Source organism: Physeter macrocephalus, chromosome 19, assembly GCF_002837175.3.
Source record: "Physeter macrocephalus isolate SW-GA chromosome 19, ASM283717v5, whole genome shotgun sequence".
NCBI lineage: Eukaryota > Metazoa > Chordata > Mammalia > Artiodactyla > Physeteridae > Physeter > Physeter macrocephalus.
Window position 1 is genome coordinate 32,867,145 of NC_041232.1, and position 19,160 is coordinate 32,886,304.

Sequence of the window (19,160 nt, forward strand, 5' to 3'; positions counted from 1 at the left end):
TTGGGCCTCTTGTTGCCTGGGAGCCCAGGAGGAGTCCTTCCCTGGGGCTCTGGGGGACTTTCCTCCCCACAGTGGCACTTGGTTGGCCAACAGGTTTTACCAACCTGATTAGCAAAGACCACGCGGAGCTAAGGGTTTGGTGTGGCTGCCGGTAGAGGAGTGAGGGGCCTGGGCTTCCCGGGAACAGAGCGTGCTCTCCACGGGAGGAGTCCTGCTTTCCTCAGATGACCTCGGTGTTCAGTGTGGTCGGTTTTGTGTTGGGCCTCTTGTTGCCTGGGAGCTCAGGAGTCCTTATAGCTGCATCTGCTGTGAGCTGGGCAGCTGCGGGTTCAATGTGAATGTTCAGCACCCCCTGGAGGAGCCCCCTTTTCAGCTGTGGGGCTCACATGGGGACTCTGACCTCCAAGCACATCTAGTCTGTCTTTACAAGCCAAGGACAACCCCCAAGTGCACGGCATGGATGCTGAGGGATAAAACAGTTGCATGGTTGAGATGAATTTACTCAAGCTTACTTTCTGCAGCCATTAAAGTCATTTACTGTAGTTTGCTTTTCAGCAGCAACTCTCAATCCAGAAGGCACCAGACTGAACTGGAAGTGTTTTACATCTTTATTGACACTCCCTGTCTTTGCACTTAAGTCGTACATGTCATTCAAGGAGCCCAACAAGCCACATGACAGTCTCTCCTGTGTCCCTCTCAGCCAGGCAAACCCGGGGTGGGGGGAGGGAGGGGGGTGGCGAGCCAAACCTGGGACAGCCCACTGTCCACCCTAGGTCTGTGGTGGCATGTGCCACTTCAGTGTTTAAACTCTTCTCCCGCATGCAGGGTAAGTGAAGACACAAGCAGCTGGCGACAGCTCTGCTCCAGTAAAGCCTGGCCACTGGTGCCAGTTCTGCCTCCTCTCAGCGGCTCGTCCTTCCCCAGCAGCAGGGCGTGATCCCACCGGGCAGCAGTTGGAGCCTCTGTGGTCAGCACCCTGTAGGCCCAGCACAGGCCCCTCGGAGAGAGCTCAGGCCACGGCGGAGCCAGAGGTGGGAGCTGGGAGACGCAGGGGGAGGAGCCGGCGTGCAGGCAGGGGCGCTTCCGACTCTTAGGTGCCATGGCCACGTTAGCCCGTGGTTTACTCCTCACTGCCTTGGCAGCCAGGCGTGGCCTTTACCTGGGGGAGGTGGTGGGGTGTCGTCTGCAGGAAACTAGACCAGTGCTCCAGTTACACACACACGCTGAATGCATTAAAGCTGCCGAGTTCCTACAACTCTTTCCCCTTCCCTTGCCCGGCCACCTCAGAGGTGGGACAGGAAAGGATATAAGAAAACCCCACTAAACGTGGAGTACATTTCGTCAAAGTCTGTGTGAGCCAACCTGCCCCCGGTCACCACGATGTTGACGCCGTCCCCTGCCTTCAAGTGCACGATAAGGTGGAATGCCCCTGGGCCCCCACAAGTGTGTGCAGCCCCCTGGGGCCGGTGGTATTCCAGGAATTCTCTCTTGTAGCCGGCCGTGTGCAGCTGTGCCACGCTGGCGTTGGCGACCGAAAGGACGGCTTCCACGTACGTGTCCCTCTCGGGGGTGAGCGTGGCCGTGATCAGGTAGCGCCCGTCGTACGGAGCTGTGAAGACCCCTGGGAGGAGGAAAGCAGACACCAGTGTTCACATGACACCATCACAGCCTTTTGCGACAAGCTGACAGTTAACCCGGATGAAGGCAGACCAGCCTCTGGGTTTGCCCTGGGTGGCCTGGGTTTGGGCTCAAAGTCCTGCTCAGCCTCCCCACGGGAGGCAGGCGCACTCAGGGGCGCAGCCCCTCTGCATACTAAACCCACCCAACGACAGTGACAGTCCCCCTTGGCCCACACTGCTCTCTGCACTGACCTGGTCCTCACTGCAGACCCAGCAGCAGCCTGAGGGAAAACTGGCCCTTTACTGTGCACACTGGCCTGTTCCCCCTCACACAGGTTTTATCGGTAGGAAGCGGCCACGCCGATCCTGGCTGCCTCTGGGGAGTTTTCTCTGTCACTGAAAGCACCTCGAGGCCAACTTAGAATCGACCTCACAGGCACAATTTCCACAAAACACCTTAGCTGCCTTCTGGGGAGGCAGGACCAAAAAATCCCCACAAGGTCGGTCATTAACGCAGGAAGAGACACCGAGCCAGGGATGCAGCCACAGCCAGCCCTCCTCCGGTGGAAGAGCCAGGCTCCCTGCTGGACCAGTACCCAGGTGGCATCCACGCGCAGCCAGAAGCGAGCTAGTATTTAGACGCACCCTCTGGGGCTGGGGAGGCAGGGGAAGGGCTGGTCGGAGGTGGGGGGATAAGGTTTGCAGATGTTGCCCATTTGCAAAGCAGCAAGCAGCACACGGGCCCACAGCCAGACCCAGTGCTGGCAGGAGTGGCCACTGCCCCAAGGGCTCCGGGGAGGGGGCTGGACATAGACTACTGACCACGGGCTTAGAGCTGAGAAGGAATCTAAGGGGCCTGAGTCTTCAACCTGCCCTGAAACGTGCCAGGCCGCCCAGCTCCCTTCCCCAGCTCTTCTTAGTAATATAGAGCCTGGGGACAGACGGGCCCCAGCACTCCGGGCACATGGCCGGCGTCTGCTCAGGGTCACGCAGAACTCCCTTTACTGAAGACCCGCTGGAGAGAGCATGGTTCTGGGCATCCTGGGAACAGGAGAGAAATGTAGGTCACGGTCCCTGTGTGCCGAGAGCACCTGGCCTGTTGGCGTGGACAAGCTGTCCCCATAGCCGAGGCTGCGTGGAGTGAGGGCCCTGGGGGAAGCCCGACTTGAGCACAAAGCAAGCAGCCTTGTCACACCCCCGCCTCCAAGCCCGTTAAAAACAAGAGTGTGATGCCGAGCTTCACGCCCATGGGCCTGGAGGCCACGAGCCCCGTTTTCCCACGCTCTGCAGTTCATTCACACTGATGCTCGCTAAAACCCGAAGCCCGGGGTCCTGAGACCCGGGGCCAGGGCGGCAACTCACATCTCTGCCCGCAGAGAGCCGATTCCCTCCCAGGGGCCACGCAGAGCCCCGGCCACCGCACACACGCGACACCCCGGTCGCTGGTGCCCGTGGGTGGGGGGACAGCGGCGGACCAGGGGGTCCTGGCTCTCCTTCGGCAGGCGAGATGCCCGCGGCCCCGAGGACAGCAGCCCAGGCACCGGGGTGGCCTCCCGTCCCCGCTGTTCTCGGGGGCTGGGGACCACATGGACCGAACCCCCGGCAGGGCGAGCGGTTCTGCCCCAGAGCAGGCGCCCCGTGCTGCTGCTGACCCACTTGGGCCCCAGAAACCAGGGATCCTGCAGGCGGCGGCATGGGCACACCCGTCGTGGCAGCCGGGAGGGACCTTCCTTACAGCCTCCCGGCTGGGAGAGTCCTCCCAAGCGGCCGTGTGTGCGGGCGGACTCACCGGTGCTGGGGTCGTACACGTCCCCGTCGTTCACCAGCACTTTGTTAAAGAGGACGACGCCTGCATCGCTGGGGAAAGGCTTCCGGGTGAGCCCCGCTGAGAAGGACACCAGAGACGGCGCCGGGACCCCTGGGCGGAGAGAGGACGCGCCTGCGGTCAGGCCCCGAGCTGAGGCCTGCGCGCCGTTCTGAGGGGCAGCCTGGGCCTTGCATTTCGCCTCAAAGTGGGCACACCCCCTCCTCACACCCTGGGCCCGACAGGGCCCTTGTCAGAGGTGCAGGCAGTTGCTGGGAGTGCGCATGCGTGGACTGCGTTGGACGCTGCCTGAGCTGGGAGGCTTCGCGCCTGCGTGGGCCTTGTGCATGAGGTCTGGGGTCGGGGAGCTGAGGCCCCACAAGGTGCTTCTGTGTGAGCGCTTCTGTGATGAGAGCTGTGAGGCTGCGCACGCACACGCGAGGCGGGGGCTTTGTGCATGCGTGATGCTATGCGGTGGGGTCGGTGCGCGTGCTTTTGTGTTTGTGTGCACGCGAGCAAGTGAGCCGGGGAGAGCTGCACCCGTGCTAGTGGCCCAGAGGGAGGAGACAGGACCCGCAGTGGGGTGGGGGTGGGGGGACGGGGGCTGCCCAGGACCGCCCGCCTCGGCCTCCCGTCCTGGCTAACGTACCTGGGGAGGCTACAGGCGGTGACTTGGGGTACCCTGAAAAACAAAACGCAGATGCAGTGTCAAAGCCCTAACAGCGCACCTCATTTTCCTGAGCCCCTCCTTTTCTGCCTGTTCCTCACACTGTGTAAGTAGACATTAAGAGCACCCACTCCCAGCTGCCTGCACAGAGAAGACAGCCCTGAGGACAAACTGGCTGGGGGAATAGGAAGAAGATGGACTGGAGCCTTGGGGCCCAAGCCAGCGAGCAGGCTACAGACTGACATGTCCACTCCCACGCTTGCCCTCCAGGAGCAGGGACTGTTCACTAGCTTTGCCCCCAGGTAGACTGGATGCCGTGTTTGTCGTATGGATGCGTGGAAGGAAGGATAGACGTACAAATGAACAAATTGCCCGAAAGAACATAAGCATCCAGGATACGTGGAACTAACAGAAGGAAAACTGTCATCTTAGAAAAGGCACCACACCTGCCTAAGAGAGAGCTGGGATCACTGGAGCCTGGGGTGGCTGAGAGGGAACGGCAGTGACCCCACCTACCCAGCAGCCACGGTGCTTCATTCAGGCAGGCTGTCCTTACCCGTGGCTGAGTGCCTCCAACTGTCAGCTTGGTTCAACTCTGAGGCGACTGGTTGGTACTATCCTGGGACAGCTGGCGTGATCTACCCCAAGCAGCATCAGGTGTTTATATGTCATAGCCCAGAGCCTCAGTTTCCTCATCTATCAGTAGAATATCAACTTCACAGTGCTGTAGGGAAAGCTGTAGATCCAGCACCTAGTTCAGTCCCTGGCATGCAGTGGGTGTCCCATAAATGCTTGCTCCCTTTTCCTTCTCCCTCCTGCCTTTACCTGACTTCACCTCCTCCACCGCCAACACCTCCTTCACCACCACGGTGCAGACCTTCCAACTCACATGAAGCACTTAACTGGCCAAGCACTGACCTAGGCTTTTCTCCATCCTCACAATAACTCTCTGAAGTCCTATTATTATCCTCCCTTTGCCGTTGACAGAGCTAAGCCTTGCAATGACATAGCTAGGGTTGGAGCCAGAACCTTCCAGCCTACCCACTTTGATGTGTGCTCATCTTTGTGGCTACGCAAGCTCCCAGTATCCTCTTGGTTTCCCCGGTACACTTCCTGCTAGGGAGATCAAGGAGCTGCCTGTGTGGTCCAGGTATTACAGCCCATGGCACAAATCTATTTCTAAGTATGATGTACTATCCCCAGGGTACCACAGAACCTTTGGAGAGCCAAGTTTTGGACCTTGTACCCTGAAGGCTGCACCCAAGACCCGCAGAGACCCTGCAGCAGCCCCCTCTGTGCATCCTCACCTTCTGTAGCTCAGATGGCCCAGCAGTGGGGGACCCTTACCTGGTGCTCCCGCGTAGCCTTCGGCCCTGGGGATGGGCCCCTGCCCAGTCTGGCCGTCCACGCCCCGGGGCAGTCCCCGCCCCGACATGCCCATCCTGCCCGGGGGCCCGGCTTCTCCAGTCTCCATAATGACCCCGGTGGAGCCGGGCAAGAAGGGCAGCCCCGTCCAGCCGGGCCGCAGCAGCGGGGGCAGTGGCCGGGGGCGTCTCTTGGGCAGGACAGGTTGCTGGCCTGTGTACGGCTGCTGTCCAGGGTCCTTGGGCGGCGGGGGAGCACTGGACGGCGGTGGAGGGGTCAGCGCTGGAGCAGATGGCTTGGTGGGGGCCTCTGCCGGGTGCGGGGCCGTCCCTTGGGGCAGAGGCTGGGGTGCTGCTGAGGGCTCCTCCGCTGAGCATTTGGAAAGTGGAAAGAAATACACAGGGTTCAAAACCTCAGACTTGACTGCTCGACCACAGGCCCCTCTGTGAGACTCCGTGGGCAAGGCTCCCTGGAAGGTGTGTGCTTGGGGGGCTGGCCTGTGGCCTCTGGGCTGGGCCCACCAGCAAACACAAGAGCAGCCACCACAGAGTGGGGACAGCCTGCTTGGACCCCCTGCCCAGGGGAGGGGGATCTTCACCCTCTTTCTTCATGATGGTCGCACTCTCCAAAACAGCACCCAAAACTCCCTGATTTCACTACATGGTGATACCACAGGGGTATCTGCCTGCCTGCTGCCACCCATGGCCTTGCATTCTCTCAAACAAGCTAGTCTCACGGTCACAGTGGACAGCCTCACAAGCTGAGGGCCTGCTGGGTGCAGACATCACGGGACCCAGGCAGGTGTCAGGGAGCTCGGGCTGCCTCTGCAGCAGGCACAGCTCCCAGAGGAGCAGCAGTGCCCCCCACCTCTCCCCACAGCCTTAAGATCACCAACTGAGGGAATTTCCACTGCAGAAAAGTCCTGACTCACATTTCCCTGCCCTCTTGGGATGGCGCTATGACACAAGCGGGAAGCTGCCACCCTTTCCTCCTATGAATACATTCCTGGAACTAACCTTCCAGGAAGCCCTTCCTGAAGGCCTGTAAGACATCTAAAAATAACCAGGACTGGTCACAATCCCATCCTCAAAAGCCAACCCCCCCCACCACCTCCTCAATCTGTATTATGCCTGCAATGGCCCAGCTTCCAAGGCTACAAAATTATGACCAAGCAAAATCAGTAACTGCATTGTGCCCCACTGCCTAGTTTTAAAACTCACAGTTAATTATGGAAGATCGAACCCATGCTCCCCCTCCACTCACAGGTAGCTAGCCCACCTCCAGCCCCAAAGGGAGACTATTTCTCAAATAGCCTTTCCCACCCAGTACTCCATGAGAGGATTAATCCCTAAGGAAAATGATTTGAATGAAGGGATCACTTTCTAATTTCCCCCATGGATGGTACAGAACTAATACCATTCTAGATGCACTGAAGATAAGTTAATTCACACCATACAGTGGAAAGGCATCAGGCCTTAATTCTCTTCAGGACTCTGGTGGGAAGAGTTGGGTTGGGCATAGAAACTGAGGCAGAGCAATTCCCGACACGGGGACACCACCAGCCACAGTGAAGGACAAGAGTGAGAAAGGAAACCAACGAACAAAAAGGAACTTTAAAGAGATAATACAAGAAAATAAACATGTAATAAGGCGTGCTCCTCACTAGCGAGGATGCCCACAGGCTTCTCCAAGTGTGTAAAACTTTAGCTTCTGCCCTAAATAAACCGCTTCATTGCGGTTTATCTCAGAAACAGAAGACACTGCATCCAAAGTATAAGAATAGATTAGTATTAAGAGAGGCCTAACCAGAGAATAAAGATGAGTCTTTGCTGATTAAAAATATACTTGCCAAAACAAGAAAATTCAATGAAACAGTTAGATAAAATCAAGGTGCTCTTTCAGAAGGTAGACCAGGAAGAGAAAATAATGGACAATAGGAGAGAAACCATAGGAAAATTAGACTGTTTCCCAAAAGGAAAGATCAGAAAAATGGGTGTGGGGATGATGAGGTAGTAAGGAGAAACTCAAATACACAATTTCTCAGAACTAAGAAAGATCCCAGCACAATTATTGAATGAAAGACCCAAACCAAAGCATATTCAGAACACTGAGGATAAAGAGAAGACCACACAAACTGTCAGGGGAAAACTAAAAAGTGACCTCAAACCAGAAGGGCATCATCAGGCTTCTCAACAACAGTACTGGAAACCAGAAGACAAAAGAACACCTTCAAATTTTGAGGGAATATCATTGCTAACCTTGAATTCTATACCCAGCTAAAATATCTGCCAGTTGTGAAACTAGAATAAAGACATTTCCAGGCATGCACTATTTAAAGACAGACAAACAAGCAAAACTGTCGAGCACCCTTTCTTAGAAAGCTGTTGGAAAATGTACTCCACTGAAACAAGGGAGTAAACCATGAAAGAAAGAGATGCAGAGTAAAGGAAAGTGTCTAAGACAGGAGAGAGGTTCAAGAAATTTCTAGGATGGTAGTGAAGGAAGTTTCAGATTGAAAGCCTTAGAGCAAGTCCAGAGAATAAGCAGTCCAGACTGGGTCAGGAAGAGAGAACTCCCGGAGAGAGGTCACTAATTTAAAAAATGGAACTGACAAATGATCTGATAATTTTTATGGTATTGAGAGGGTATCAGAGGGTGAGAAGAATCCAAAACAGATATGTAAAATCTAGCAAATAATAATGCAACACTACTACTAATTCAGAGGAAAGCAAAACGAAAAGCAACATGATCATATTTGGCCATTATTGAGCTGTTTAGCTCCTCATAGCATAAATACTGACTTGATTTTTGTGGCATAACTCCACTGGCAGCTGGGAGGAGGGGAAGCAGGGGGGAGACATGAGAGAGCCTAATACATAGGCTAATGTCTACAGCTGATAAGTAATACATATAATGTCAAATAATACCCATATAGAAATATCTAAAGCTAATAAATTGATGGTAAATATCAGGGGGAGAAAACAGCTGAAAGAGTGGCCACCTCTAGGGTGAGAAGGGTAACAGGGAAAAGGGGGCAGGAAAGCTGGTTTTCATTATAAATTTCTCAGAACTATTTCATTTTTATAAGACATAATTATGGAAGACACCCAGGGCCTGTCTCTAAACTCTTTTCCCTCCAATCCAAGCTCAGGTCCTTCCTTGTCTGTCACCCCTCCCTCCTCACGCTGTTTCCAGGCTCACAAGCTGGCCTCCCTCCCAGGGGCGCAGGCTCCTGCCCTCGCCCCACCTCCCTTCTCTGCTGGAGATGCTCCTCCAGCATCACCCCTCTCTCCTCCGTCCCTTTCCTTCCACCCCACCAGCTCCTTCCCTTTAGCCCACGTTTATGTGTCTCCACCCAAAATTTAAAAACAAGTACTCTTCCTCAGTCCTACAACCCTCAATGAATTACAGTTGACAAAGCACCTAAAAATAGCCAAGTACAAGCCCCTCAACCGGGGCCTTATTTTCATACCTATCCCCCCCAAACCCTTCAAACCAGCCCCCTTTCTCTGAAGCCCCCTGTCTGTCGCTTGCCCCATCACCTAGCCCAGGTGCTCTCGCTTATCACACACAACACACCCCGATCTGGGCTAAGTCCAGCTGATTCTAATTTTGAATCGTCCTTTGTGTCCTTCCTCCACACCTTTCTCAGAATGCTCTTAGAACGCATCCTAGTCATCTTCCCTGCTCAGAAATCTCCGGTTGTCCTCCACTGCTCATAAAATCCAAGAGAATCTCCTCTGTCATCCGTGTCCCCACCCCCTGCCCCATCACCTCCTGCCACCTTCAGTACCCCCACTGGGGCCCGGCTCTCATCTGAGCATCCCTGCCTTTGTGCTTTGCTGTTCGCACTCCCTAAAATGCCTCTCCAGGTGCCCTCACCGAAACACACCTCTCTCTGCAGTCCCGGTTCAGATACCCCCTCCTCGCGAAGCCGTCATGAATCTGCCCAGTAGGGCTTGAACATCCTGCCTCCGAACCATGAACCACTTTGGCCTCTCAGGGGTCTTATCAGTTTTTTACATCTCTCCTTTCTTGCTGGATGATGAGCACTTGAGGACACATTTTAATGACCTTTTATCCCCAGGGCCTGGCATGTGACATTGACACATCTAAGTATTTGGTGAATGAAGGAAGGCTGGAAGTATACAGCAGGTACCATGGGCTGCACCCTCACTCCTGCCAACCATTAAATTAGGCGCCCTAATTTTGCCAACGATAATCATTCTGGGGTCCTATAAGGGCAATGCCAGTACCTAGAGTCAGTGATGGTTCTCTTTTACGTTCATCACCCCCTCAACACCCAGGCTTGTCATAGCAAGTGGAAGGTAGAGGGAAACAAATGAACAACCTGCTTGGGCCAAACATCCTCCACCAATCTCCGTGGGGAGTCCGTCCAGCACACTGCGCAGGACAGGCGGCTCCAAAACACCACTCACATCACAGCAAAGACGGTCATGAGAAAGTTGCCCTGGATCCAGACTGCTCCCCAGCCCTGGCCCCCAGCACAGGCTCAGCCCAGTGCATCACGTGGTGTTTCTAATGCACACATTTATTACATGGTTGTAACAAAGACTGGACAGCATCTTGCTCATTCTGGAAAGATAACTCTGGCAGTCAACGTCTTTCCAAAGCGAACATATGTTTCTAATCCAGAGAGTGACCATTTGTACTGAGTTCCTCATAAGAGCCAAGTGTTGCTGCCCATGTTTCACGTGCGAGGAATGAGGAGGAATGATCAGCCATACGTGTGCTTGGCTTTTGTTCCAGAACTTGCCCCAAGGCGTTGGTCCTGATGCCACAGTGTGGCCTTGTGCCACAGTGTGCGGGATGGGCAGGGCCACAGCCCTACCAAGGATGGACCTGACACCATGTAGGAAAGGCCACTCCCTCTCCATTAAAGTTCTTATTAAAAGCCAATTTCAACTTTGCTAAGACAAAGACCTGCCTGAGGAAATCCCCAAGAGTCCACGAGACTGACATGCCTTCCTCCGCTGTCAGGAGCCTGGGTGGTCTGGCTCCTCCTGCAGCCGCCAGAGAACCCTGCAGAGTGGCAGCTAAATCGCCAAAGTTCCGGCCCCGTGGCTGTGCCTGGCAACTTGGTGGTATCTTGTCACAGAGCAGGGATGCGGGGACAGACACGGGCCTTGGACGTTAGAGTCTTGGTGGCGTGGCTGAGGGAAAGCCACAGAAACCTCCTGAGTTATCAGCTCAGCCATCACTCGGGCTAAACCGGCAAAGCCTCCTGACAAGCAGGCGGAATCGGTGCCAATCAGATGAAGTGATGGATGCAGGGACACGTCCCTGACTGTAGAACACTGTGCAAACGTCAAGGGCAGTTCCCAGCTAGGGGGAAGCTAAGCTGCCTGGCATCCCAAGGGTGTGTCTGCTGACCAAACCCTGCAACTCCAGGGGACTATTTTAAAGATGTCAATCAAGCCTTCTGACTTCATATTTTCTTTTCTTTTTAAAAAAAAATCTATTTATTTTTTGGCCACGCCGCACAGCTTGCAGGATCTTAGTTCCTCGACCAGGGACTGAACCTGTGCCCTCAGCAGTGACAGCGTGGAGTCCTAACCACTGGACTTCCAGGGAATTTCCAAAACTTCTGACTTTAAAAAAAAACCCATCCACATGCTGACATACAGCAGGCTAAGTGGACGGAGGGCCACACTGCCCGGCAAAGCTCAGTTCTTGGGAAGGGCCTGAGAAACGCGAGGCTCAGCAGGAGGTTCCGCGGGACTGCGGTGCCCTCACTGACCGGCACAGGGCGGGCACGAGGCAGGGGCTTCCGAGGAGACGCTTGCTGGTCTCCCTGCAGAAAGGCTGAGGGAAGACAGGCCGTGGAGGCATGTGAAGGACTCTCAGGACTGGGGAGACAACCCACAGAAACCCTGCACTGCTCCGCTGACAGCAGAGGAAGGGAAACCATGCGTTCGCAGGAATGGTCCTACTCTGAGCAAATGGCAGTCGAAATGCTGCTTTGGACTTTGGTTGGAACGAAGAGGAAAAGCATTCAAGCTCGTCCAAGGGGCGCTGTGGTTCCATCACAGAAGGGCCCGGACCGACTCTTCCTCTAGAGGACAGAGCCCACTGGCCCAGCCGAGAAAGGAGTCCAGACGTGATCACACAGAAGCCCGTGGAATCAGCCTCAACAGGGGAAACAGGTCGACATTTCTGAAAAGTACAACCTAGAGAACACTGACACAGAGAGACGGCTCCGGCCGCTTCTGTTGACATCGGGGGCAGCTCATTTGAGACGGAGAGTCGTTTGATGTCACTGAATCCCAGAGAGGCCGACCCAAGCGTCAGCATCACTGGGGGATTTTTTTTGGGTAGAAATTCACAAGCTGATTCTAAGTTGTATATGGAAATGCAGAGAGAGGATCTACCTGATTTTCAGACTCACTATAAAGCTGTAGTAGTCAAGGCCTAAGGAGACACATCAACAGCGAAGAGCAGAGTCCCTCAGTGGACGCGCACGTCACGGTTGGAGCTTGCGTGGGTGGCGCTGGGTCAAGTCCGGGATTTTATCCTCTCTCCTCACCGCCCTCCCGCCCCCTCTTCTCTTCTTTCTTGGCACGGCAGCCCCAGTGCTGCCTCTGAGGGGGCCTGCCTTCCACTTCTGGGACCAGAATTAGGGGGTTCTTTGTTTTAATTACAAATTTAATTACAAATTCCTGGTTCTGACCTCATCCCTGCTGAGCAGGAATCTCCCGAGTGAGCCCAGAGTCCTTATTTTTGTAAAGCTCACAGAGGATTCTGCACGCAGCTGTGGGAGAGCCCTCCCAGAACACGGCAGTTCTAAAGTCAACGTTAAGATGGAGAAAAGCAGCTGCAACTTTTACCAACTAAAGAGCTTTACAACAACCAGATGCTCACAGGGCAAAAGGGCAGGTATCGTCTGGAGTTGGTGTGGTCTGAGTGTGGGCAGTTTGTTTAGCCTTTAGGTATTTATAAAACTCTGACTTACTCCATCATAATATCTTGGACCTACACTGGCCCCAAACTCAGCCAATTTCAAGTTGAGGGCCAAAACCGTCATAACACTGGCATCAGGCCACACTTCCCCTGGCCATGCTTTACGGGTAAATACTTATTTGAAAAATCTGTGCTTTTTCATTCTTACAGCACAGCTTAGGCTAAGCAACTGGATAAAGACGGGATTCTTTTTTTTTTTTTTTTTTTTTTGCAGTACACGGGCCTTCCACTGTTGTGGCCCCTCCCGTTGTGGAGCACAGGCTCCAGATGCGCAGGCTCAGTGGCCATGGCTCACGGGCCCAGCTGCTCCGCGGCATGTGGGAGCCTCCCGGACCGGGGCACGAACCCGTGTCCCCTGCATCGGCAGGTGGACTCTCAACCACTGCGCCACCAGGGAAGCCCTGGGATTCTTAAATCTGTAATACCCCCGAATGAAACGTTATTAATATAATTCAAAACTAAAAATAGAACTACCATATGATCCGGCAATCCCACTCCTGGGCATCTATCTGGAGAAAACCATCATCTGAAAGGATACATGCACCCCAATGTTCACTGCAGCACTATTTACAATAGCCAAGACATGGAAGCAACCTAAATGTTCATTGACAGAGGAATGGATAAAGATGATGTGGTACATACACACAATGGAATACTATTCAGCCATAAAATAGAATGAAATAATGCCATTTGCAATAACTTGGATGGACCTAGAGATTATCATACTAAGTGAAGTAAGTCAGACAAAGACAAATATCACATGCTATCACTCATGTGGAATCAAATTTTGTAAAAATGAAACAAATGAACTTATTTACAAAACAGAATCAGACTTACAGATATTGAAAACAAACTTATGGTTACCAAAGGGGAAATGTCAGGGGGAGAGGGATAAATCAGGAGCTTGGGATGAACACACACACACACACACACACACACTACTATATATGATAGATAACCAACAAGGACCTACTGTATAGCACAGGGAACTCTACTCAGTATTCTGGGATCACCTATATGAGGAAAGAATCTATAAAAAAGAATGAATATATGTATCTGTATAACTGAATCACTTTGCTGTACACCTGAAACTAACACAACATTGTAAATCAACTCTACTCCAACAAAATTAAAATTTAAAAGAAGAGAGAAAAAAAGTATTTATGAGAAATTGCCCTAAGACATTTGCATCAAGGGCATCTTTGGATTCAGGAGCTAACCAGGCTCTTCCTTGGGGGCAGGGGGAGAGTCTGACTCTTAATCTGTATTGTGAGAAAACCCCAGCAGCTTCCATGATATTAAATCCAGGTCTGCAGTGAGAAAAAAAAAAGATTAGATTAGGAAGAGGAAGCAGTGCCGCTGTCACTGGAGTGTGCTGAAACAGTGCTGCAATGTCCGGCAGGCATGGCCCTTCTTGGAACTGTGACGCAGGGGAGGAGAGCTTCCCTGACGCGCAGACTATTCCTCTTCCCCATCTCGGCTTGGGTGGGAGCCCCAGGTCTCTCAGCAACGGGAACTCCCCTCATGTCCCAACTGGAAGGGGAACAGCAGAAGCGTCACAGTCTGGTCCCGGGGCCCCAGCAGAAAGCAGACTGGCTTTCAGCCACGCTGGGGGCAGACCCTGGAGCTGCCAGCGACAGAGCGACCCCTACCCGACAATTTCAGTCAACTTGGGGACAGGTTGCAGCTAAAGGAAAGGGACAGGGTGCTGGGGAGATGGTGTGAAGAACCAACACTGAAAACAGGAGACAGTGTGACGGGGCACAGAAGGCCAAAGCCTAGGGCCACATCCACAGAAGAACAAAGGACTTCCCCATCTCCTTGCCCTTCAGAAGCTAATTTATTTGAACATGAATCCTGAATGCTAGGAAGGGGAGATTTCTAGGCTTTTTACACTTTCTACCTGACTCCCAGTTTAGAAAAGAAGAAAAGGAAAGGGAAAGAAGGAAAAAAACAAAACCCTCTGGCTTTCTAGGAACATTTGACAGAGCAGCCAGGAGCCCCACACCCAGGGCTCTCATCCCATGTCTGCGGTGTGGACAAGCCTGCTCTCACTCCTCTGAGGCTGCAGGCCTGGGGGCTGGTAGGAAGAGAAAGAGAGAACTTCACCCAGGAGCAGAATGAACATCCACCATAGGGGACAGAGGGTCGACATCACAGCTGGTATTTATTGAGGGATTACCAGGTGCCAGGCACTATTTAATACTCCACTAGTTAGGAATATTAATCCTCATACTAACTTTTTGAAGTATTATTATTATCATGATACTCTCCAGTTAACAGGTGTAGAAAGTGAGGCATTAAGTAGATAAATAACTTGCCCAAAGTCACAAAGAATGTGTAGAGTAGCTGGGATTGCAAACCTGGGAAATAATAATCACTTCCTGGCTCTAAATTCTCCAAGAGTTTCTCATGATACTTAAAATCCAAATCCGTTATCACAGCCTATAAAATCCCACCTCATCTGATTCCCACTCCCTGACCTCACTGCCTATGACTTTCCCCCTTGCTCACAGACCTGATCAAACTGGCATTCTGAGTCCTCAATCAGGACAAACACATTCCTGCCTCAGGGCCTTTGAATATGCTTTTCCCTCTGCCGGGAACACAGATCTCTGCAGGGCTCGCTCCCTCGTCTTATTCATGTCTCTGCTCGAATGTCATCTCCACTGAGCAACCCTGCCCGACCTCTGATCTAAAATACAAAGTCCCCTGTCCTCTATCACCTTCTCTGTTGGGTCTTTCCCCACACACTGATCGCCAGCTGAAATCAGATCTTCATTTGCTGGGCTGTGCATTACGTGTCTTACGCACTAGAGTATAAGGTCCTTCAGGGCTGAAACGCCAGCCCTAGGACATGACTCAGTAAGTATCTGTTGAATGAATGACTATATAAATGAAGGGGTGGGGCATATGGGGCCCAGGAGAGCGGTGCCACACCCACGTCACAGAGCGTAAGGTGAGAGAGTCATGAAAATACAGTGGTTCTTCACATTTTAGAAGTTAGGCAGTGCTGGGCTTCCCTGGTGGTGCAGTGGTTAAGAATCTGCCTGCCAATGCAGGGGACACGGGTTCAAGCCCTGGTGCGGGAAGATCCCACATGCCACGGAGCAACTAAGACCGTGAGCCACAACTACTGAGCCCGCATGCCGCAACTACTGAAGCCTGCACGCCTAGAGCCCGTGCTCTGCAAACGAGAAGCCACCACAATGAGAAACCCATGTGCCGCAACGAAGAGTAGCCCCTGCTTGCTGCAGCTAGAGAAAGCTGCACACAGCAACGAAGAACCAAAGCAGCCAAAAATAAATAAATAAATAAATAAATTAACCAAAAAAAAAAAAGAAGTTAGGCAGTGCTCTGAGTCCTAGATGACAGGCACGGACCTTTTGTCCAAAAAAGTAACCAAACATTTTTGTTTGGTATATAATCTCAAGAATCAGAGGGATAAATTGGGAGATTGGGATTGACATATACACACTACTATATATAAAATAAAATAGATAAGTAATAAGAACGTACTGTGTAGCACAGGGAATTCTATTCAATACTCTGTAATGACCTATCTGGAAAAGAATCTAAAAAAGAGTGGATATGTGGATATGTATAACTGATTCACTTTGCTGTACAGCAGAAACTAACACAACATTGTAAATCAACTCTACTCCAATAAAAATTAATTAAAAAAAAAATCTCAAGAATCTCTTTTGGGGCTTCCCTGGTGGCGCAGTGGTTGAGAGTCCGCCTGCCGATGCAGGGGACACGGGTTCGTGCCCCTGTCCGGGAAGATCCCACATGCCGCGGAGCGGCTGGGCCCGTGAGCCATGGCCGCTGAGCCTGCGCGTCCGGAGCCTGTGCTCCGCAACAGGAGGGCCCACAACAGTGAGAGGCCCGCGTACCAAAAAAAAAAAAAAAAAAAAAAAGAAAAAAAATCTCTTTTAAACCCCAGGGAAGAACATCTGCACCAACGATGCGGCGGGTGGCAGGTAACAAAGAGACTCGGATCTATCTGAGCGTCAACTGAAGCCCCTTCTGCTCCCCCGGCTGCCTCGTGGGTAGTTCCTCCCCCTCCGGGTGCTTCTAAAGAAAAGAATGGGGTCTGTGAACAGGGCAGTAGAAACAGCAGAGTGTGAGTCCCTGGCCCAGCAATGTGGCTTCTGGCGGCTACGTCCTGCATTCTCATCTGGACCTCGGCTCGCAGTGGGAGAGATGATGACCATCGCTAATACTCCCTCGTTCCGACGCCCACCAGCCGCATCGCCTTGCCTTGACCAGTGGAATGTGGCAGAAGGGACACCATGCCAGCTCCGGGCCTCGCCTGGAAGAGGCTTCTGCTTTCACCATGTGATAAGTCTGACTACCCGAGACCACCTGCTGTGAGGAGGCCCAAGTCAGCCAAACGAAGAGACAGAAGATGGCCGTGTGGAGGGACCCCTGAGGCACCGGACACATGACCCGTCTGCCTGGACCTTCCAGCCCAGCCGGGCCCACCAGCCCCCTGACTGCAGCTGAGTGAGTGACTCACGCTGACACCAAATGGAACAGAACTGCCAAGCCAGTTTCCTGACCCGCAGAATAATGGAAAATGGTACAGCTTTGTTGCTTTAAGCCACCAAGATTTGGGGTAGGCTGTCACACAGCAGTAAATAACGGGCCCATTCACACAACTCCTCAGCAGGTATGTCCTCCCCTCCTGCTTTGCGGAAGCCTACCCACCCCTCAGTATAAGCTCCAGTAACTCCTCCTTCCAGAAGCTTCTCTCATCACTCCATCTCACCCTTCACCCCACCAGCCTCTGAACTCTCAACCTCCTCATCCTTGGAGGCTCCCTCCTCCGAGAAGCCCTCCCTGACTTCCACAGTGGCCATGTGCCTGTGCCCGTGACCATCTCTGTCTGCCTGTTTCCCCTCAGAATGTCACTGTCACACACACTGTCACACATCCAGATACTCCACAGACATAGCTCATTACTCCCACAAAGTACGGGTTCAGTAAGATCCAATGAACTAAAAGGATAAACCCTGACACCACTCACTGGGCCTTGACACACCACCTCATTCATCCTCTCTGCAGACCGGTGCATGTCGTTACCCCCGCGATTGAAAATGCCTGGAGGGTGAGGGTCGTGCTACTCACCTCTGCACCCCTCACAGAGCCCTGCACATAGTAGGTGCTCAATAAATGTACTGTTGACTCTTTTTTTTTTTTGGCTGCGTTGGGTCTTTGTTGCTGCACCCGGGCTTTCTCTCGTTGTGGTGAGCAGGGGCTACTCTTCGTTGCAGTGCACGGGCTTCTCATTGTGGTGGCTTCTCTCGTTGTGGAGCACGGGCTCTAGGCGCGCGGGCTTCAGTAGTTGTGGCTCGTAGGCTCTAGAGCACAGGCTCAGTAGTTGTGGTGCAGCATTTGGGGTCTTCCCGGACTGGGGCTTGAACCCGTGTCCCCTGCACTGGCAGGCGGGTTCTTAACCACTGCGCCACCAGGGAAGCCCCTGTACTGTTGACTCTTAACTGGTCCATGTGACCTGAACTCCAGATTCACCCACAGACCTCTCATGCTCAGGTTCTCCTAGACCTGGATGCACTGCAAGGATGGATAGACTCTGCCTTTTCAATCAATGAAATTCTCGGAAATCCATGCTTTCTACACTCACAACAATGAATTCATTCCAAAAGGATCATCTTTTGGAAGCCACATTCTCTTTAAAGGCACTCACCCCGACCCCTCCTTTCACAGCCAAGCGTGAAGGAGTTAACACAGCTTCCCACGCTGCCTGGGAGCTGCAAATCAACTGGAAATATCTGGTTCAATTGTTGTTATAAAGCGCAGTCCAGACAGAACTGTCACCATGAGGGACAATCATTCCATGAATACACACATAGTCCTGTGACCTTTACCCGACATTCCAGAGATAGGGGAGCTGTGAGGGCCTGGGGGGAGGGGAGGGGGAGGGCTATAAATATCGGGACTGCCTGGGTAATTCCTTATCTACAAACTCCTTATCTCTGGGAAGGTTCAAAGCACTCCTCCCCAACCACTGGAGACCCCCGCCTCCTGGGGACCAGGTCCTGGCTCTCCCCGGCCAGGCCAGGGCTCCTCTTCTTCTCCTGCTCCAGCCTCCCCTTCTCAGGCTGCAAGTCTCAGCTGGGACCCGATCCTAAAATTCTATAAGCTCACACCAGGCCAGGAACTTGCATCAACAGGTAAGGGCCTTTGTCACCTGGAGCTGAGCAAGGTGGAAAGGTGATAAAGGCCAACAAAGAAGACAGGACTGGTCAGGAAGTGGGGTCCTTTCGGGCACATGGCTGACCCTCCCCAAGTCCTCATGGACCCAGTAAGTGTGCGTTCATCTCTGGGAGACATTGGGGAGATGTGTGCAGGCCTGGAGGACAGCGCCTGGGGTCCTCAGCCCACCTCCACCAACTTCCCAGCTGTGCGACCTTGGAACACATCCCTGAGGGGACTCGGCCAGTGCTGATTCAAATAAAAAGCTCTCAATAAATGTGAGCTCCCCGCTCATCCGTCCCACGTCCATTAGAAAAGGCTGGCTCAGTACTGAGCCTACTGAATCCAGGTACAAGGGATGCTCTATCCTTCAGGGATGATGTGCTGAACCCCCAAATAACAGAAATTAACTTGAATATATCACTCAATACTATTAAGGGACCATTCATTCGTTCAATTCATTCATTCATTCAACAAACATTTGTCGAGTGTGTCATGTGCAGCC

The 19,160-nt window shown here is 52.8% G+C and overlaps 1 protein-coding gene across 1 annotated transcript in view; it reads right to left on the bottom strand.

Annotated features, from left to right (window-relative positions):
- Positions 1-75: 75 nt before the first annotated feature.
- The window catches only part of EMILIN2 (elastin microfibril interfacer 2), a 52,083-nt gene continuing 32,998 nt past the window's right edge, over positions 76-19,160 (bottom strand). The window contains exons 5-8 of the mRNA XM_024120884.3: positions 5,438-5,824; positions 4,073-4,105; positions 3,409-3,537; positions 76-1,621 (exon numbers count right to left, since the gene is read on the bottom strand). Of these exons, the coding sequence (XP_023976652.1) occupies positions 1,284-1,621; positions 3,409-3,537; positions 4,073-4,105; positions 5,438-5,824 (887 nt within the window). The 3' untranslated portion in view covers positions 76-1,283. The remainder of the gene's footprint in view (positions 1,622-3,408; positions 3,538-4,072; positions 4,106-5,437; positions 5,825-19,160) is intronic.